A 22,508-nucleotide genomic window follows, 5' to 3' on the forward strand; every position below is an offset into this window, starting at 1 on the left:
AGCAAATATGATTTACAAAACTCCTAGCATTTTTTTTTTTTTTTTTGAGAGAGAGCAAGTGCATGTGAATGGGGGAGAATTCCATAGAGAGAGAATCCCAAACAGGCTCAGCGCACAGTCTGACACAGGGCTCGATCCCATGACTGCAGGATCATGACCTGAGCCAAAATCAAGAGTCAGATACTCAACCAACTGAGCTACCCACGCATCACCAACTCCTAACACTTCTAAGGGATATTCTCTACGATCTTAGTGAATGCTCAAGGAAAAATATGGCAATATTCATATAGGTTTGACTTTCTCCCAACTGCCATTCCAGTGGAATACTGAAGAGTCCTATGTTCCTGTATCTACAAGCTTGTCTAACCAGTGATCTCCTCCATTCCCAGACTATATTCCACTGGATTAGTCTTAATTCCTCTGCTCTCAGGAGACCCAGAAGTATAACTGATTCGAGCCTTCTTTAAACTCAGAGTGTCCTTACAAGAAAATTGCTCTATTATTTGAGGTAACCTGAATGAGTCTCTCTATTCCTGGCAGTGAAAACAGCTTCCCACACCTGTGACTCAAGCTCAACTAGTGCCAGCAGCAGCTGCTTATCTCCTCACCTCTTCAAGGCCCTTGGTCAAAGCCAAAGCTTTGAGACAAAAGGCGCTAAGTAAACACCCACAGGGCAGGAATCAATAAACTCTGTGAAGTAAACAGAACAAGTCTCCTTGTCCCACTCATTTTACTGCTTTACAGAATGTGGATGCAGGGCACTGGACATACAAAAGCCCCTGTCCCTGAAGAGCTTGACCAAGTCCAGTCGTATTTTCAAATAAAATGACTGAAGGATTTACACCATGCCAAGCAGCTACCCAACCAAAAAATTCAGGTAAATTCCACAGAAGATTTTTAAATAAACTTAAATTCTTTAAGTTTTTAAGTATGATCCAATGAGTTTGGTCTTCAAAAACAGAAAGCCAGATTGACAGAAGTGCATAGTTTACATCTCTGAGCATACGACTGTGAAGGAGGCGCCAAGTTAAAGAAATAAGAGCTCTTGGGGCGCCTGGGTGGTTCACTAATGGTGATGGGTTCAAACAATGTAATGGAACACATTGTAGCAATTTAAATAATTTATTGTTGGGGCACCTAGGTGGCTCAGTAGGTTAAACATCCGACTTCGGCTCAGGTCATGATTTCACAGTTTGTGGGTTCAAGCCCCGTGTCGGGCTCTGTGATGACAGCACAGAGCCTGGAGCCTGCTTCAGATTCTGTGTCTCCCTTTCTCTCTGCCCCTTCCCAACTCGGGCACTGGCATGTTCTCTCTCTCTCACATGAAAATAAACATTAAAAAAAAAAAAAAGAAGAAGAAAGAGCCCTCAGTTGTGTCTATGGTCATTAAATACACACACACACAAAATCACACTGTCTATATTGGAGCCACATTAGCAAAATGGAGCTTTTGCAGAAAAGTGTTCATATACCCTGAAATGAGATATACACAGTAGTCTCGGAATCAACCAAATAATTAGCATCCCTATTCTCCTATTAGCTGCCTTTTCTAGCAATACACACTTTCTGAATCTGTTAACTGTCTAAATAAAAGATTCTGGAAATTATGTAAATTGAGACCATGTAAGCTAATTATTTTTGACACAGTAAACACTTAGCTCAAAATGAATTAATTTATCTTATGCTTGTGTTTCAAAAATTAAAAGTGAAGTCAGCCTTACCCTTGAACCGAGCAAGAATTAACTTTTTTAAGACTGGCAGCAAAAAAGCAAATAAACAACAAAACCTGAATATTTTGCGAATTAACCTAACAGACACAATTTCAAACTTTCTTACACATGTTTAATTCCTGACACTGAGAAGGACCACTTATTTTCTATATTTTGTCAAAGGATGATGAGATGAGCCCCCGGTCACATTTGCAAATCCTCAGAGATACTCTTACTTGCTGCTGTCCTGTGAGCCTGAGTTGGTTTCCAAACACACCAGTGCCCACGAACCCACTGGGATTAGGCCTTTAGAGGGGCTCCTGGGTACACTTGGAGGGTACTCTCCAAAGCTTCCCAGTCTTGGGTCTCCAGGAGACAAAGATTATGAGCCATGTGCCCTCCAAGTACTTGTGATCAGACATGATGGGAACTGTTGGAGGGGCAGGCATTTGGGGAACCAATTTTCTTCTTCCTTTCTGATTACACAACGTGAGATCAGGTGTCCAACTCACCTGGACATATGGAGCTTGGCTGGAGGCAGGACAGAGGAGGATGAAAGACAGACACTTGAGCTTTTAGAAAGTGCCAGCTTGAAGGACCACTAAAAAGATGTACATTTTTGTTCTTTCTATTCATACACCAAACTCCTCAAAATATAACTGATATTTTTAAACACCAAGATGATAAACTATAACTATTACACCAGGAAAAGAAACCACTCCTACTTACTTTTGCTTATGAATGAACTTGATTCTCAACTTTTTAATTCATGACAACTTTACCCAAAATGTCCTCTTAGGAGCAGAAAATAACCTTAGCAGAGTCCTAAGGCTGCTAAGCTCATAAATTTACACACAGAACTGAGACACCGACAATGCCGAGAGAAAGGTTCCCAAACACCTTTAGGATTCTGAAATGTGGGCTCAGAAGAGAAGATATAGGGAAAGGCCATTGTCAAAACTACATAAATTTAATCTCCACTTCTGTGTGTACTGAAACTGTCTCTTCTAAATGTACTTGATTAAATACATGCAAAGGGGATTTTTGTGGAGACTAATGGTCTGTTGGTAAGAGTGAACAATCTAGGGGCACCAGGGTAGCTTAGTCGGTTAAGCACCCAGCTCTTGGTTTCAGCTCAGGTCATGATCTCACAGTTCATGAGTTTGAGCCTTGTGTTGGGCTCTTCACTGAGAGTGCAGAGCCTGCTTGGGATTCTCTCTCTCCCTCTCTCTCTCTGCTCCTCCCTTGCTCATGCATGCTCTTTCTCTCTCTTGCTCTCTCTCTAAAAATAAATAAACTTTTTAAAAAAATTTTTTTAAAAAGTGAACAATCCAGACTAGTTACCAGGAAAAACCCAAAGCTACAAGAGTTCAAAGTGTCACACAACCATAAAGTCACACACACACACACACACACACACACACACACACACACACAAACCAGACTCAGAAAGGGGTGATTAAGAAAAATACAACGAAGACCAACCGAGAAAATAATCAGGGATTATGATCAAGGCTGTCTAATAATAAAGGTACAAAAAGCTACATTCAAACCCTCCCCCATGACTTCACAGAGTGAACATGGCCCTGCTATTCCTGTATTTGGCTCGGAGGTCACCACCGAAGCCTCTCGGTGAACACCCAGTGGAAAGCAGCCCCTCCAGTTCCTTTCTAGAGCTCCTCCCAGCGCTCAAAGTGCTATCTCAAGGCATCGAGTGTATTGTGTTTATTGTCAGCTTCCTCCCCCAGTAGTCTGCAAGCTCTGTGAGCAGAGGGTCCTTCCTTGTGTGTCTGCTTCACTACTGTATCCCCAATGTCTAAAACACCGTTGGAAATAAATTAGGTTCAACAAATACCAAATGAATAGTGACAATGGAAGTTAACATAACAGGTGGGCTTCCTGACACCTAACCATTATATAGACAAATTTAAGTGATATTCATATAAGTATTAAACGTGTAAAACCTGGGGGCGCCTGGGTGGCTCAGTTGGTTAGGTGTCTGACTCCTCATTTTGGCTCAGGATATCATCTCACAGTTCATGAGTTTGAGCCCCACATTGGGCTCTGTGCTGACAGTGCTGAGCCTGCTTGGGATTCTCTAGTCTTCCTCTTTCTCTGCCCCTCCTCTGCTCTCTCTCTTTCTCAAAAATAAAAAAATAAACTGAAAAAAAATTGTGAAACCTGTAAGTGAAAATACAGGATTGGCTGAAAATACAAAATAGACTTAAAAACAATAGAGCTTAACTAACCTTTGGCTTTTTGTACAAGGAGCAAAAAGCAATCCCATTTATGCCTCATAATTATGAAAACATAACCCAGATGTTAGTGTCCGACAGAAATAATGAAAAAATTCACAAGATAATCAGTGTAGAAAACACTGGCACTTTTTAATTAAAATGTGGAAAACGACTTCAAGAGCATCCATGTTTCCAATTAAAAAAAAAAATCAAGATGAAACTGACATACGGTGAAATGCACAATTTGATGAATTTTGACAAATGTATACATGTATGTACCCAACACTACTCCAATCAAGATACAAACATTTCGCCTAGCTGGTTCAGTCGATAATGTGCAATTCTTTAACTCGGAACTGTAAGTTTGAGCCACACACTGGGTGTAGAGAGTACTTAAAAATAAAATCTTAAAAAAAAAAAAAAAGATAAACATTTCCAGGCACCATGAGCCCCTTTACACAGTCAATCCTCATTACCCCATAGGGAGCTACTATTAGAATTTCTATCACCACAGTTTAGCTTTGCCTGGCTTTGAATTTCATCTGTTTCATATAAACGTGAGGTTCAGGGGGCGCCTGGGTGGCTCAGTCAGTTAAGTGGCTGACTTTTTTTTTTTTAATTTTTTTAATGTTTTGTATTTATTATTGAAGGAGAGAGAGAGAGACAGAGCATGAGCAGGGGAGGAGCAGAGAGAGAGGGAAACACAGAATCCAAAACAGGCTCCAGGCTCTGAGCTGTCAGCACAGAGCCTGACACGGGGCTCGAACTCACGAACTGTGAGATCATGACCCAAGCCAAAGTCGGACGCTTAACCGACTGAGCCACCCAGGCGCCCCTAGTGGCTGACTCTTGATTTGGGCTCAGGTCGTGATCTCTCTGTTGTGAGATGGAGCCCTGTGGTAGGCTCATGCGAAGCATGGGTGGAGCCTGCTTGAGATTCTCTCTCTCCCTCTCCCCTGCTTGCACACACAGTCTCTCTAAAAACAAAACAAAACAAAAAACAAAAAAACAAAAACACACACAACAAAACAAAAAAAACCAAAAACCTGAGAGTCATTCTAGCTGTTGAAAGGGTCAATAGTTTGTTCTTTTTTTTACTGCTGATGGTATTCCACTGTATAAATACATCATAATTTGTTTACCCATTCTCTTGTTGATGGGCATTTGGGTTGTTTCCAGTTTGGGTTATTCTGAATAGTGTCTATAAATATTTATATACAATCCTTTTCGTGAACATATGTGTTTATTTCTCTTGAGTAAATGCATAGTGTGGATTGCTGGGTTATAGGTGGGAAATGTTTAACTTTATAAAAACCCACATTTTTCCTAGGTGTACCATTTTACATTCTCACAGGCAATATAAGAGAGTTCTAGTTACTCCACATCTTCACCAATGTAGGGTATGTCTACTTATTTTAGCCATTCTTCTGTGTATTGTGGCTTTTTTTTAATGTTTATTTATTTTGAGAGTGCGTGCGAATGTGAGCACATGGGCAGGAGCAGAGAGAGGGAGAGAGAAAGGGAGAGAGAATCTCAAGCAGGCTCCGTGCAGCCAGGACAGAGCCAACATGGAGCTCAAACCCACAAACTGCAAGATCATGACCTGAGCTGAAACCAAGAGTTGGATGCCTAGCCACGCAGGCGCCCCAGCGTTGTGTTGTGGTTTTAACTTTCATATCCTTAATAACTAAAAATCCCAAGCACCATCCTATGTGCTTATTGGTCATCCCGATGTCTTCTTTATTAAACTGGCCAAGTCTTTTAACTCGGTTTGATTAGGGGCTTCTCATTATTGAGTTTTACAGTTCCTTTTATATATTTTCAGTAATGACAGAATATGTACTAGACAAAAATTCCTAGTTATAAGAACAAAACTGATAAGTTACTTAGAAATAAAACTAAGAAGAGATAGGAAAATCCTTTTTGGAGAAAACTGAATAAATGGAGATGTATCATGTTCGTGTAGAGTAAGACTCAATATCATTAAAATGTCTTTTCTCTCCAAAATTTTTTATAAATCAAGTACAATTCCAATAAAACTCCCAAATGAAGTTTTTCACAAAATTTAAAAAGCTTCTCCTAAAAGACATATGGAATAATAAAAACCTATGAATAAACAATTCTGAAGAAAGATAAGGTGGAAGTTACTTACCATACATCAAGACCATGGAAAGTCATATTAACTCAGAGATATTGATGAACAAATAGAAAAACCATCAGAAAAGAATAAAGATGCTAAGTACATTCACGTTTATATGTTTCTTTTATTTATTATTTTTTTAAGAGAGAGAGAGGGTGCAAGTGAGTGAGGGGCAGAGAGAGAGAAAGGGAGAGAGAGAGAGAGAGAGAATCCCACAAGGGGAAGGGGGAGGGAGAGGGAGAGAAGTGGGGTTCACCCAAAGCAGGGCTCATGCTTACCCTAAGCAAGGGTGTTCACCAGATGCGGGGCTTGTGCTCACACTATGAGGGGCTCAAGCTCACCCAAAGCGGAGCTCGAATTCACCTGATGTGGAACTTGAACTCACGACCCATGAGATCATGACCTAAGCCAAAGTCAGATGCTTAACCTACTGAGCCACCCAGGAGCCCCCATTCACACATACATAGAAAATTGATATTCAAAAATCAGTGGGGAAAAAAGTCAATAAATGATGCATGTTTTTTTATTTTATTTTATTTTTAGGTAATGTCTACACCCAATATGGGGCTTGAACCCACAACCCCAAGATTAAGAGCCACATGTCGCTCTGACCAAGCCAGGTAGGTGCCCCTATGATGTGTATTTTATTTTATTTTTTTATTTTATTTTTTTTTTTCAACGTTTATTTATTTTTGGGACAGAGAGAGACAGAGCATGAATGGGGGAGGGGCAGAGAGAGAGGGAGACACAGAATCTGAAACAGGCTCCAGGCTCTGAGCCATCAGCCCAGAGCCTGACGCGGGGCTTGAACTCACGGACCGCGAGATCGTGACCTGGCTGAAGTCGGACGCTTAACTGACTGCGCCACCCAGGCGCCCCTATGCTGTGTATTTTAAAAAATGCAATGAAATTCCCATCTCAAACCATACAGAGAAATAAATTATCACTGTATTAAATCCTTAGGTATGAAACTCAACTTAAAATTTAGGAATTAAGAAGCTTAAAATCAAGAAAGTGCTCAACCAAAATTACCATAAACAACATGAAAAGACAGGCTCAAGACTGTGAGATTTTTCTAATGCATGTTACCCAACAAAGGATTAGTAACCAGAACGAGGAGAAAGAGGAGGATGAGGACGGGGAGGAGGAGGAGGAGGAGGAGGAGGAGGAGGAGGAGGAGGAGGAGAAGGAGGAAGAGGAGGAGGAGGAGGAGGAGGAGGAGGAGGAGGAAGAGGAGGAGGAGGAGGAGGAAGAGGAGGAGGAGGAGGAGGAGGAGGAGGAGGAGGAAGAGGAGGAGGAGGAGGAGGGAGAAGAGGAAGAGGAAGAATGGAAGGAAAAGAAGGAAGAAGGAAAGAAATCTTCCTATAAATCAGGAAGAAAAATACAATTAGCAGCATGAGAAAAATGGCACAGAATAAAAAAATTTTCCACAGAAGAGAAACTACAAACATGGTCCATGAACATAATAAAAAGATGCCCAGTGTTACTAGTAATCAGGAAAAAGCAAATTTAATTCACAATGAGATTTTAACATCCATCCTGCTGGCAAAGCTTGTTCAAATCTGATAACATATGTTACCTTGAATGTGGAGGACCAGGAACTCTTCCCCTCTACTGAAAAATAAAGTGGTGTAAACACAACAGTCTGAGGTGTGGTTAAAGCTGTGCAGTACAACCAGCCTTGCCACACTTAAGTATCTACCTACAGCAGCAGTCCTCAAACCTTTTGGTCTCAAAACCTCTTTCCACTCTTAAAAATTATTTGCTTTAATAGGTTATATCCACTGATAATTGTTGTATTAGAAATTAAAATTGATAAATTTAAAAAATATTTAAAACTACCAACAACAAAACAATTACATGTTATTATAAATAACGTATTTTTATGGAAAATAACTATTTTCCAAAACAAAACAAAATTCAGTAAAAAGAATGACTCTGTTTTACAATTTTGCAAATCTAACAGAGGACAATTAGGTTCTCATATCAGCTTCTACCTTCAGATGTTTTATAATATCACACATCATGTACCCTTTGAAAAACTCTACTATACACTTACGACAGAATGAGGGGGGGGTAAAAAGCAAAGAACACTGTTATTATTATAGTTTTCACCCCACAGACTCCCTGAAAAGGTCTAGAATTGGGAGGGGAATGATTCTTCAAGGGGTCCCAGAACACACTTTGAAAACCACCTTTAAAAACTCTAGTATATGTGCATAACACACATACACACATACAATGTTCACTACAACACTGTAATGACAACAAATTAGAAACACCCAAAGTTATTTATCAAAGACTAGATAAAGCATCTATTTACACAAAGGTATACTACATAGCAGTCTAAATAAAAAGTAAAAGTAAAAGTAAAATTAAAAAAATAATGAACTTGGGGCACCTGGGTGACTCAGTCGTTAAGCATCTGACTTTGGCCTCAGGTCATGATCTCATCGTTCTTGAGTTGGAACCCAGAGTTGGGCTCTGTGCTGGCAGCTCAGAGCCTGTTGCGGATTCTGTGTGTCCCTCTCTCTCTGCACCTTCCCCGCTCATGCTCTGCCTCTTTGTCTCTCAAAAATAAATGTTAAAAAGAATTTTTTTTAAAAAAATGAACTAAAGCTACATAAATCAATATAACATCTCAAAAATTATTCTCAAAAGTACAGTGGAAAATTATAATTTACATAAATGAAACTTTTATAAGTGGCGCAATTTATACAGACTTTGAAAATATGCAAAATAGCACTATATCTAAGCTATGAATAAATGCCTATGTAGTAACAGTGCAAAAACATGCATAGAAAATATAAATGCTAAATTTATCACAGTGGTGGAGATCTATGGGGATCTATAGTTAAGAAAACGGGGTAAGAAAGGAGTACACAAGGAACTTCTATCACACGTGTTTTCTTAAAAGAAAAAGCCTCAGGAAAAAAAAAAAAGCCTCACGTGTATAATTGTTAAAATTTGTTGAAGCTAGAAGATGACTTAGGTGAGTGTTCCTTACTTAGTCTCTGTTCTTTTCGGTACATTGGAAATCTCTCACAATTTGAAAAAAGGAAAAAATGTTCGCTCTACTTAATTTTGGCAGAAAAAAATCTCTCAAATATGTTCTGACATTATCAGAGCAACCAGATTAGTTCATGTTGTATTTTTTTTAACGTTATTATCTCTGACTTACAAAAACTGTATATATTTAAGGTGTACAACTTGATGTTTTGATGTATGTATACATTGTGAAAAGATCACCACAATCAAGCTAAATAACTTCTCAATCACCTCTACATAGTTATTTACCACCGTGTGTGTGTCAAAATTTAACCTAACATCTATACTCTCAGCAAATTTCAAGCATACAATACGGTACAGTATTTATCATCACTGCTGCACAGCTGATCTCCAGAACTCATTCATCTTTCATTAACTGAAACTTCATACCCTTTTAATGCTAAACATTCTCTTAAAATATTTTACATAAAATCCTCTTTTTACAAATGAGTTTTTGTTAGAATTCAAACACTGAAATGCCTTTGGGATTCTTTTTAAGGGATTACAAGGAAATTATTTTAAGGACTTATTATGAATCAAAAGTCCTAATATTGCCTTATCGATAAACTGTCATTAGTGACAGTCTACTAGGAAATCAAAGACCTGTGAACAATGCCACGTATCCAAAAAGACGGTCTTTTTTTTTCTCCTAAAAATATATTAAGCTAACAATGTGCAATGGAGCAAGTATAGAATTATGGGTTTTCAGAATAAAACTGCATTTTAATGGAAAACTTAGGAAGGCAGAAATTTGTCCCACCGTGAGCTTACTTTCATAAATATTATGACATGAGGAAATGGCAACAAGCTGTCAATTTAATGTAACTATTTTTTCCCAATTAATTTATATTTTAGGCACATATTCATATTTTTACTACAGGCATCTGCCTCATTTAAATCAACTGACTATTTTCAATACTTTTACCTACATTTTCCTAAGATGTTTTAAAATGACTTGTGAAAACTTAAATGAAACTATAAACTTGGGAGAAGTTTACACAAATTTATTTATTCTACCAGTTAAACACGGATTCTCAAGGGAGGAGATGGTGTGAAAATAAAGCAAAGCTTTATGCCATTGCTTTTTTTTTTTTTTTTTTTTTTTAGATCGGACTATTTACCTTACATGTCAAATAGAATTAAAGTGCTTGAGATTTAAAGGAGCATGGGGTTTTTAAAGTCTGAAACACTTAGCTAAACGATCTAAAGCCTTTACTTTTATATTTTTCACTAATAACTTTTTTCTAAAAGTACTATTACTATACTGCTTTGAAAGCAATCTCTAGTTTCTCACATTTCCAATCAAACTTCATTTTTAAAACTGTCCTGTTCTCACCGACTTCTAAATGTCGCCTGTTCTTTCTGTCACTCTCCCTCCAACAAACGTGCATATAATACTTTACTGTATGCCAAACACTGTTAACTCATTCGGTTCTTACAACAACCCTCTCTGGTGAGTACTATCGTTACTCCCATTTCATAGATGAGAAAACTGAGTCACAGATGGCAAAGGAACTTGCTCAAGGTGCCAAAAGTTATTAATGGCAGAGCCAGCCATTTGGATTCAAATCCAAACCCCATGACAAAGTAAGTCATGTTTTTTGTTTAATTTCCGTTGTTTCTGATTTTTCATGTCACTAAGTTTTCAGCAACTAAAAGCAATCTGTTTTCCATAAACTACTGGATTTAAGAAATGTGAGAGGTGCCTGGGTGGCTCAGTTGGTTAAGCATCTGACAGCTCAGGCTCAAGTCATGATCTCGCAGTTCGTGGGTTGGAGCCCTGCGTCGGGCTCTGTGCTGACAGCTCAGAGCCTGGAGCCTGCTTCGGATTCTGTGTCTCCCTCTCTCTCTACCCCTCCTCCACTGGTGCTCGGTCTCTGTGTTTCTCTTTCAAAAATAAACATTAAAAAAAAAAGAAAAGAAATGTGAGGCAAAGCAAAGGGGGCTCTCCTGACCATGTTTATTACATTAGTGGAGGGGGAAAAGTGACAAGGTAGTGCAGGCAATAACTGAGGCAGAAAATAAACATTTTAAGACAAAATTATTTGGAGGCGCCTAAAGAACAAGTAAGTGGAGGTGGCTGGTAAGCAGGCTGGCAGACACGTCAATCTGAATCTCAAAGAAAGGGAATGGGTGTGCTGGTGCTGCCTGAGGAAAAGCTGGAGGGCAAAGGAGCTTTGGAGGTAGGCAAGATTCAGGCTTGAAGGAGGAATGATGAGGAAGGGGGGAGAGATAAGAAAAGGACAAAGCAGGTTCAGGGCCACAGACTAGTTTCGGATTTGGCATGGAGCTCCTGTAAGCAGAAGCAGTGACACAGAAGTCTGGGTGGGTCCGAATGTATCCTCAATTAGAAAGCTATTAGAAATCCTTACCGGCAAGAAAAGCCTGTATGCGTGTGCTCTCTGCATTTTGCAGAGTGACCAAATATCAGCCTGAAAGAATATGGCCTCATCTTTAAATGAAGTCGAAACCTTCATAGCTGCAGACAGGCTATGAAATGAAAACATTTTAAAGTGCATTAATGTAAAGGATTATTAGGAGACTATCTTAGGGGTGCCTGAGTGGTTTAGTCTGTTAAGCCTCCAACTCTTAGTTTTGGTTCAGGTCATGATCTCACAGTTACTGAGTTTGAGCCTTACATTGGGCCTGCTTGAGTTGGGAGCCTCTTTCCCTCTCTCTCTGCCCTCCCCCCTCCCCCAAATAAACTTTAAAAAAAAATAAAGAAGGCTATTTAAAAAAATATTTTTTTTAATGTTTATTTACTTTTGAGAGAGAGAGAGCGAGTGGGGGAGGTGCAGAGAGAAGGAGACAAAGAATCCGAAACAGGCTCCAGGCTCTAAGCTGTCAGCACAGAGCCGGCACGGGGCTCGAACTCAAGGACCGCAAGATCATGACCTGAGCTAAAGTCGGACGCTTAACCAACCAACAGAGCCACCCAGGTGCTCCAAAAGAAGACGATTTTAAATGTTTACATGCCTTAAGAAAGTTTCAATCACATAAGAAGTACACATTTATGGACATTTACTATTCAAGTGAGGTTAATTTAAGATACACTGGAGCACCTACTATGGGCAGGAGAGCTTTGGGGAGAGAGAGCATATTTCTACATATTCCTGCCTGCCTGTGGCAAGGGCAGCTCACAACTGCAAAGCTTACTGAGATGCAAGGCATATTCATCTGCCATTCCGATAGCATTAATGTCAACCAGGGAATCTTACACTTGCAAAGATTATTTGTGGGGTGAAATGTAAGTTAACCTCTGGAGAAAGGGTGGGATTTGGCAGAAAGTTAAGGAAAGAGGACTGGGCACTAAGAACCAAGAAAATAACTCATAGAATACTTGACTATATCAGTTTTGTGCTGTATCGTATGCCTCTAAAGGTTGTGGTGGTGTTTTTCTTTTCTTTATTTATTTTGGGAGTGGAGGTGCAAGTGAGCAAGGGGCAGAGAGAAAGAGAATCTCACAAGGGGCAGAGAGAGAGAGAGAGAGAGAGAGAGAGAGAAGCGGGCTTCACCTGAAGCAGGGCTCACGTTTTTTTTTTTCTTTTTATCTGAAGCGGGGCTTGAACTCCAAACCATGAGATCATGACCTGAGCCAAAGTAAGATGCTTAATGACAGACAGCCACCCAGGCACCCTGGTGTTTTGCTTTTAAAGGCTGTGTTTTATTTACTACTTACTGGATAGACACAAAAGAATTTCCTTTCTTTCATGTCTTTTTACAGTTAAAATTTATTTAATAGGTAATATAAGTATATCATAAACATTTTTTCAGTTACAAAAAAGGAGATATTGAAAAGTCTCTCTCCTGACCAACTGTCATCTCCAGAGATTTCCCTCCTGAGATACTCTTTGAAACTGCATTTCTTTAAACTGTTTAAACTTTGATTTTCTTTTAGTTCTGACACGTCCATGATTTAGTGATGCTGAACTAAAGACCTATAATAGAATGCTTCTCTTTGTCACATCCCCAAAATTTGCACAAAGAATGCAAGTACTCTACAATCTATGTTGGACTTCAAGAGGCAGACAGGACTACAAGTTAGAAGAAAAAAAAAAAAAAAGCCTGGATCTTATTTCTTTCTCATAAGATAGGATTTTCTTCTCTATTTTACCACACTTCCGTTGAGTCAAACAATTAACTTACCTAATGAATGTCTATTAAAATACACACACACACAAACACACAAACACACACACACACAAGCCCCTACTACCTACAGGTCCTTTATAATGTAGGAGCTTAAATCAGGAAAGCAAAGTTCATCACAGCCACCTTATACATTAACAGACTATATCAAGTTAAGTTTTGGTCTCCAAAATGGTTCACGCACACCAAGAAGAACATAAGGCAATCCTTCAGCTTAAAGAAAAAAAATTAGGACTTGTTTACAATTAGTTTTTACTTCTCCCTTTCAAAGTTTATATCGTAGGGTGAGTTGTCATGTATAAAATAAGTTAATATGTTGGTATCTGCATAGCATTTATAAAGGCATATGTTGGGAGTTCATACTCAAATACATTCTCCTAGTGATGGTATATAATAAAGAAGTTTTAAGAATTAGGGGGCGCCTGGGTGGCTTAGCCGGTTGGGTGTCCAACTTGGGCTCAGGTCACGATCTCACGGTTCTTGGGTTGGAGACCCACATTGGGCTCTGTGCTGACAGCTCGAAGCCTGGAGCCTGCTTCAGATCCTGTGTCCCCTCTCTCTCTGCTCCTCCCCTGCTTGCACTCTGTCTCTTGCTCTCTCAAAAATGAATAAAAAACATTAATAAAAAAATAAATAGTTTTGAGAATTAAATAGCTCAGTATATTAGGTGTTCATTTCTAAAAGTAAATATTTTGTCAAGTTTGTAAAAGTATATGAAGTGCTAATTTTAATGGGATACACAGAGAAAACAACTGTAAAAGGGACAGATCAACACTTGGCCAGACTATATATTTCTAGAGTTAAAAGTAGATAGCTTATTTTTTGGTATGTGGTTCTTTTCAACCATATTCCTGCTATCAGAGTTATTGAAAATTAGGTGTACCATGGTTAAGGAGATGGGCTCTGAACTCACAATGTCAAGTTCAAATCCTGACTCCATCACTTACTTTGGAGAGGCCTAAATGGCACATGGATAAATGGCCTTGCTGTCTGGCACTTCAGCAGCCAAAAATGTTAACAATTATAATTAAACAAAAAGAGCATCATTTAACAAACATTAGCTTTAGTAACTGAAATGAAACAGCTGAGTCACTTTTTAATTCAGCATAACTTTTTGGAAAGATGTTTTTTGGGCTCAACTGAAATGTATCTAAACAAATGGAAGCTTTTGCCTTCTTTTTTATCAAAAAACAAAAACAAAAACAAAAAACCTCAATATCACTCCCATGAGCTATTTTGTCTTGGAACAGCTAATATAAGTTAAACAATGTCAGTCCCTAGCCAAACAGATATGGGAATAACTGTATACAGTATATCTTCTTGGCTTCATTTTTATGTGGAACATGTGTTTATATTTTGACCTTTTGTCTTTTTTTTTTTTTTTTAATGCAGAACCATTTTTAAACATCAGCAACTGGAATGATTTTTTTTTTAAGTTTCCAAACATATTAAGTTACACATGGCAATGCCTATTGCTGAAACATTTATAAATGTTACACCAACTGTGTTTACAGTTCCGATTTTTTTTAGATTGTTTTGTTTTCATATAAGCCATGACCTGAAAAATTTAGCTCAAATTCTTTCCACAAAATAATTACATAATGGAACAGTCTGAGTCATTTTGAATTTCCGAAACACAAAACTCGCTCCCATAAGATAAAGACAGTGATGAGTATCATAGTGGGGTTTTTATGACTAACTCTACCATAACTAAAAGGTATTGATAAGACTGGAAGGACTATAAGAACATGGTGATTAGAATTCATCCAACTGAGAAAAATCACTGCACTCTTTTTTATTTCCCATTGCCTATCCTTAAGCAACTGACATAAAAATAAAGTCTAAAAGTAATTTCGCTGCAGTGAAAAAAAAAATCAAAGAACAAAAAATTTGGTAATTCTGAAGACAAAAGTACAAAAATACTTCTCTTTAGCCCTGCCTGTTAAACCTTATCTATCACCTTGATGGAAGAAAGAATTTATAACATGTAAGTTAATATAAATAGCACATAAAATGTAAGGAATAGTTCTATGAAAAAGAAGACCAAAATCAATCAAACTGGGGTTAAGGAAATTATTACGCTGTCAGTGCAGAGCCTGACGCGGGGCTCAAACTCCTGAACTGTGACTTGATGACCTGAACCAAAGTAGGATGCTTAACTGACTGAGCCACCCATGAGCCCCCACAAATGGATTGTTTCTTCAGAAGTCCAGAGATGGTCAACTTAAGAGAATAATCATTTCTTTTTTAAGACAAAAAAAAAAAAAAAAAAAAAGGAAGGAGTTGGCACTCAATCGATATTTCTACAGTGAGTAAATGAGAGAATGAGTACAGCATCCTACCTTCCAATTTGCATACGTTCCTTCTCCTAACAGGTCACCCCAGGTCCCAGCCCCTTTCTGGTATCAAATGACTGTGGACACCACTCAGGCTCTGTGGTCAGTCACTCAATCTCCTTCACTGAACCCCAACCTCTACCAAAGGCCTTCTTTAACTGCTAGTACTCCCATTACATGACTTTCTAAATGGATCACAAAGAAGCCTCCCACTGAGGAATTCAAAGGTCTCTTGTCAGTATTTACACAGTTGAAAAAGAAACACATTTGGTTTTCTTGAGGCAGCCAGGAACAAAATCTTGACAGCTGGAAATTTACTGGAACCCACAGGGCTGGGATTTGCAACTATATTTCAAGGGATTTGCAACTATATTTCAATAATAATAACCATTTAATATTTACTCCATCCTACCAAGACCCAGCACATCCCTATGTGCAACCTCAAATGGGAAAGCTTAGAACTCTCTTATGTTAAATAATGGTTGACCAGTTGGATTTTTAAGACATGCAGACAAATTAAAGTATTCTTCAATTTTTGTTCTGGTGTTTTCCTTTTGTGCTCTCTTCAGACAAAGTACAAATTAGTCAAAGAACCTTACACAAATCCCAACTGATTTTACTCTGCTCTTTCTCCCTCCCTCCCACCCTCCCTTTTCCCTGAGCCTAAAGTAACAGATGGGTAAGAGTTTGAGAAAAGACACTATTTCAAGTACTTTGATTTCCCAATTTCAATCCCCAAAGCATTCCCTTATTACTACTATTAAAATGAATAATGTTTTACCTGTTCTACTCTAAAAATCACCATCTAAACTCAAAATATTTTTAAATTTTAAATCTTCTCTATTATTGTTTTATGCTCATAACTAAAATAATGGCATAAATATTTTAGCCATTGTCATGAATGATGTAATTTCCATTTCAGGAGGATTTAAAGCTACCATATAAATTTAAAACTTACCATGTAAATTTCTAATAGCCAAAGGCAATAAAGTCTCATTAATTTAAAAGTCTGGAGCTCTTAGCTACAAATGATGAGTTGAAAGGATGTGGGTTTTATTACTGCGCAACATAACTTCACATTAAATCCCAAGTGGAACTGCCACGTAAGCTCATTTCCTACTTCATTTCTCTAAAAAGTGTAAACACTAGATTCGTTTCCACAAAATACAATGAAATTGCTATTCTGCAAGAAGTTTACACTCCTGTAAGATTTCATGTTAGTGAGGTCATTTGTCTTACATGGAAAACAATGCTTGCTATGTGCACTGTCCTGAGGGACCCTTATAAATATTAATCCATTTATCCTCTAACAACCTTATGAGGTGAGTACTACTACTGTGATTATACGTCAGTATGCTTAGCACAGGGCTTCAGATGTGAAAGAAAGTAAGTGTTGTCTGACTTTCATGAACATTTTCAAACGAATTAAATGTATTGAAGAGGTTGATGAAGAACTAACAATTGGCTGCTTTGTCTCATAATCATCTCTAGCGGCCACAGAGAGCAAGCTCTAAATAAGGACACAGAGATAAAAGTGAGCCTAATACATCAGCCAAAGCAACAATTCATTAAACCTATGATTACTCTCTACATGTTCCCACTGTCAATTAGGCCAAGAAGTCAATAGGTGGAAGTGTTTTTTTTTACTCCCAGGATGAGCATGGTGAAGAACACTTTCACAGAAGGTTCTTAGGAAGCCCATACATGTATGTATAAATTTGTTCTCTTAATCTCATCCCACCACTACGAGCTCCAATATTTTCTGTGATTTTAAGGATCTCTAATAAATTCCCCATATTCCCCCTAAATTGTAAAAAAAAATCATAGGTAGATACGATTCTCCAATAAAGATTTGACATAGGGCAGAGTTAAGAGGATTAAGTCATAGTTTTTACATGGTGAATTTCTATTTATATATCTTGACATGCTTGCTTTATAAGATATTCTATATTTTTGGCTTGTGTACCCACTTTGAACTCTAGATTTTTCTTCTAAAATATGGAAAATTAGTCCTCTATATTTTGTATACAGTTTATTTTTTTTCCAGCTTGATCTTCATGTACCCATAAGTAATTTAATTTTCTTCTGACCACTTGTCAATTTATAGGGATAATGTGGAATTTTATTTACTTCATTTTATAATTTCAGCAACTTCACTGAAGAAATTATTGAGCAACATAAGACCTCACAGTGATGCCTACGTGAAACCATTGATTATCATAGATTCTACTCCAAGCTGGTACTGATCCAACTCTTTGGCCTACTGTAAACCCTTTTAATATATTCTAAGCCTGGGGATACTACCCTTTCAGAAGCAACATGTCATGCTTGAGGTGCTTTCTGTAGCATGGGGAAGAGGGAGGCAGTCTCCATCATAGCTTCTTTAAGGACTTAAGACTTCCCTGGAAGGGTTATTGCCATATGCCATTATCATTCTAACACCTGAAGGTTGCCCTTTTATCCAGAATTGAAAGCAAAATGAAAGTAACACAAGTAATAAAATTAAAAAAACAGGATGGGAATGGGAGAGCTACCAGCAGAGAAAGGGATCCTTCAGATCCCCAGGAAAGAAGACCACCTTCACCCATCTGACCATTTGGCCTACTGCTATCAATGACCAGGCTACCAGACTCTGACTCACTTCTTTGTTTCCACCACCACACTGAGATCAAAGTCTATGTTTGATCCCTACCTGAGCCAAATGGGAAGCCACCTCACTGTCAAAAATGTGTCCAACCTCTCATAAATATCATCACTTGTCCTAAAGGGATTCATGAGAGTGGGTATGAACCAATCCATGCAAATTCATCACCATTACTGGAAAAATAACCAGGAAAACCTGATCCGTGAGTCAGTCCATTGTACAAATTTCATTTAGGAAGAACTCTCTGATGGTCTTGGGGCAGATAGATGTTGAGTAAGAAACCAGGCTCTGCCACTTAACTAGTTCCATGTGTAATCTTGGACACGTTCATTTATCAGAGGCTTATAGATAAAACACATCAAGGGTCTCAAGTAGAATCTGACACAAAAGGGATGTTCACGTGATGTTGGCCCCAGCTCCTCTTAACTTTTAACCTGGGAGTTAAGAGAAGGATGGAGCCAGGTCCACCAGTGTTTCAATCCTGGTTCTGCAACACATTAGCTGTGAAACACTGGGCAAGTGGCGGCCTCATCTTTCTCATAAAGCTGGGATAATGAATCAAAGTATTCAGATAATGCCTGGCACACAGCAAATGCCAATAAGCGGTAGCTACTTCTGTAAATGTTAGTCAGACAAAGACATTATTATCATCGCTATCTGTCGATCAGTGTTTCTCACAGTGTGGTCAGGGAACTATGGATATAAGAATGACCCAGACGGTCTGTTTAAAAAAAAAAAAAAAAAAAGATACCAACCTATTCAAAAGCTCTCCTAGAGTAGTGCCAGGTAATATTCATTTCTGAATCAAACTTCCTTGAGATGTATACTAAAATTTAAGAATGAGCGACCCAGTTGGTCTTGTGCTGGGTCACAGTAAATTAAGACTCGCCAGCTAGTACTTATTCTTTACTATGCTAGGAGAATTGCCCGGTACCTGATGTTTTATATTTTGGAAATTCTTTGGAACTAAACATTAAACTGATAGGCTCATTCCTGTTATTTTTTCTTCCCCCCAATGGTACTATTTTGACTTTTTCCCCCACTCCAGCCAGGGGAAGGCAAACTATGGCCTTGGTCTGTGGCCAATTTTCTACAACCCCAACAACCAGAGCAGATGTGTGTTTAAAATGTTGTTGAAAGAAAGAAAGAAAGAGAAAGAAAGAAAGAAAGAAAGAAAGAAAGAAAGAAAGAAAGAAAGAAAGAAAGAAAAACATATTCAATGGAGACATTGTGTTGCTCAGGGCGTCTAAAATATTTACCGTCTAGCCCTTTACAAAAAGGTTTGTGAACCCCTGGTAGTCTATATATATTTCTTTTAACTGCAGATCTCACACAATTTACATGCTTAAAAAATAGTAACAATAAGGGAGAATTAATTAAAATAGAAGATATTCTAGTAGATATATTCTAGTGCACCTAATAGAGGCAAGTACCACTGCCAAAGTTTTTGTTATACACGTATGCGTGTGTTTATCAGATAATGATCAAATTGAATTTGGCTGTAGTCAAAAAGTAATTTTAAAGTCCTTGAGGGCAGGGGTGGGAAATAAATAGTGCAATTGGCTAACGAGCATTCATTAAAACTCAGAGTAATTTTTACAATAAAGGTGCCTTGGAGAACATAAAAAATCATATAAAATGATCCCTGCTGCTTAGAAGTTAATGGCTTATTCATTACAAAATGGTAATAAAATCGGTTTTGTGTACCATATACACTGTTATAAGGAGAAAATGGAATCATCAATGCAAAGTATTTCAAAAGTATCATACTAGAAAATATTTTAGTTATATTAATATATCATCTCAAACATATGCAGGTTTTTTTCTTACCACCTCCTTAATTCCTAGTTTCCTCCAATCTGGGAAACGAGTCTTTTTTTTTTTTTCCTTTGTGTGTGTGCATGTGTTATGTATGTGTTTGCATGCATGTGTCAGGAGAATAAAAGAAAATGCTTCTGCCCTTTCTGTGTCATCCATTATTGGCTTCTTCTCAATTTAAAATATGCTTTCTTTTACCTTTCTCTTGTTTCTAGCAAGAAAAGCACTTGATTAAATTCTTATGCAAAAAGAACAATAAAGACTATGATCATCTTATCCCTAGCAATACTACAAAGTCCAAAATTAAAATTGTTAAGGTAACAATTTTTCTTCTTCTCTTCATAGGACACGAATTTCCAGGGTATTTGTGATTGTTTCAGGCCAGCTAAAAATACATTAATTTTATAACACATTTGGACAAATTTGCAAAGGAAAGAAACACCTTCCTAGGAACATACTCCAGGAAATAACACTTTAAAAGGTTTTCATTCTACAGAATACACTGCAGACACACAAACCACAAGCAGTGTAAATAAATACACACTGGTGCAATGCTGAAATGCACGTATGTCTTACACCACAAAGAGAAAACCCTTCCACACCACGGTATTTCAGCTTGGGATGCCATAAAGACGGGATTTAGGCATGCAGTGTAAATACAGGAGGCTGTAAATGTGTGTGTGTGTGTCTGTGTGTGTTAGGGAAAGAGGGTTGTAAGCAGAAGGGGTGGGACTTGTCAGGAGCAGCTATTTGAGAAAATTCCTTTTTCTTTCCCATTCATTCTTTCCAGCTTGTGTCTGGCACAGTCCTTACAATTACTCACTGGCTTTTCATTCTAAAGACAACCAACAAGCTTTCAGAACTTCCTACAGTGTTTTTCACATACTTTGTTTTTTTAAAAGGCACCAAATCATTGAATATTTGTTTTAAATAAAAAGTAAACCATTAGCCCGGTTCCTCATTCCAAAGACCCCATGAGTTGCCGGCTAAACAGGATCCTTTGTTGTGTGTCCAAAAATAACACAACGCGGTATTGGTAAATTGGGAAACAACAGATCACTCCGTTTCCAAGAATGTCAAAGTTATTACCATAAATTTCGATCTGCCCCAGTGAGTCCAATTCCATGCTCCTTTCAGGGAACATGCGGTCCCAAAGGCAGCAAAGCCAATCCAATTGAATACCCCTCGCCTTTTCTCTTTGGACACCCCGTTAATAAATATAAGGGCTGCAAGAGGATGCCAAGTGGGCCGGTTTCCTCTACGCACAATGGTATCCGTACAGCGAAATCTCTCCAACCACAGTGAAAGTTGTCTTTCAGATGCCCACCCCACACCGGCCGTCCAGTGCCAGAGAGCCCAGGACGAGAGGGGGCAGCTGGGCAGAGAGCCGTCACCTTTCAGCTCCCCACCTCCCCACCCTCCCCACGAGGGGGAGGGCACGACACGAAAGCAGAGTAGGAAGGTGGGCGAGTGGGAGAGACAGAAATGGATGCTGAGGGGGTGGGCGAAATGGAAGGTAGGTTAGGTGGAGAACGCGGGGAGAGGCGGGTGGGCAGAGCTGCGGGATTCTAGAGCAGAGTCGGGGAACGGCGCGGGCGAGCGGGGGCGCGCAGGGGGTCGGGTCCTCACCGTTGAACGCCCCGGTGTCCGCGGCCTCCTCCTCCTCCTCCTCCTCCCCGTTCTCGGAGTCGGTGTGCATGGGCTCCTCCGCGAAGTTGACCCCCTTGCTGGGGGTACCGCCCCCGGCGGCGGCGCCCGCGTCCCCCCAGGTCCTGCCCTCATGGCCGAAGCGCCCGGCGCCTTTGCGCTCGTTCTCCTGCTGCAGGCGCGTGAAGTGCTGCAGCGCGAACTCCAGCAGGTCCGCGGGCTGGTGCCTCAGCACCTCCACCGTGAAGCCTTGCAGCAGCTCCGTCAGTCCCGCGGGGATCTCGATGCTCATCCTGCCTGCCGGGCGGCGGGCGCCTGGGCGCCGCCCTCGCCGCCTCCCCGGACCGGCCTGCGGCCCCGCGGCCGCCGAGAGAGCGCGGACAGCACTAGCGGCGCTACCCGCTGCGAGCGCGGCGCTCTGGGCCCCGGCGGCCCGGCTGGCCCGGCCCGCGGCTCCCGGCGCGCGGTTGCTCCGTCCGGCGGCGGCGGCTGAGCGAGCGCGGCCCCGGGAGGGCTGGCAGCATCTCCGGCTCCTCCCGCTCCCGCCGCCGCTGCTCCTCTCCCCCCCACCGGGGCCGCCCCGCCCCCGCCGCGCCCGCGCCCGCGCCCGCGCCCGCGCCCGCGCCGCGCCCGCGCCCGCGCCGCGCCCGCGCCCGCGCCGCGCCCGCGCCCGCGCCGCGCCCGCGCCCGCGCCGCGCCCCGCGCCCGCGCCGCGCCCGCGCCCGCGCCGCGCCGCGCCGCGCCGCGCCGCGCCGCGCCGCGCGCGCGGGAGGGGGCGTC

The 22,508-nt window shown here is 40.2% G+C and overlaps 1 protein-coding gene across 2 annotated transcripts in view; it reads right to left on the reverse strand.

Annotated features, from left to right (window-relative positions):
* The window catches only part of PRKAR2B (protein kinase cAMP-dependent type II regulatory subunit beta), a 102,870-nt gene extending 80,757 nt beyond the window's left edge, over positions 1 to 22,113 (reverse strand). The window contains exon 1 of one of the 2 annotated variants that reach the window (XM_030307775.1): positions 21,711 to 22,113. In XM_030307775.1, coding sequence (XP_030163635.1) covers positions 21,711 to 22,020 — 310 coding nt within the window. In that variant the 5' untranslated portion in view covers positions 22,021 to 22,113. The remainder of the gene's footprint in view (positions 1 to 21,710) is intronic. The other variant, XM_030307774.1, reaches the window with a different exon arrangement.
* Positions 22,114 to 22,508: the final 395 nt, after the last annotated feature.

This window comes from Lynx canadensis, chromosome A2 (genome assembly GCF_007474595.2).
Source record: "Lynx canadensis isolate LIC74 chromosome A2, mLynCan4.pri.v2, whole genome shotgun sequence".
NCBI classification, from domain to species: Eukaryota; Metazoa; Chordata; class Mammalia; order Carnivora; family Felidae; genus Lynx; species Lynx canadensis.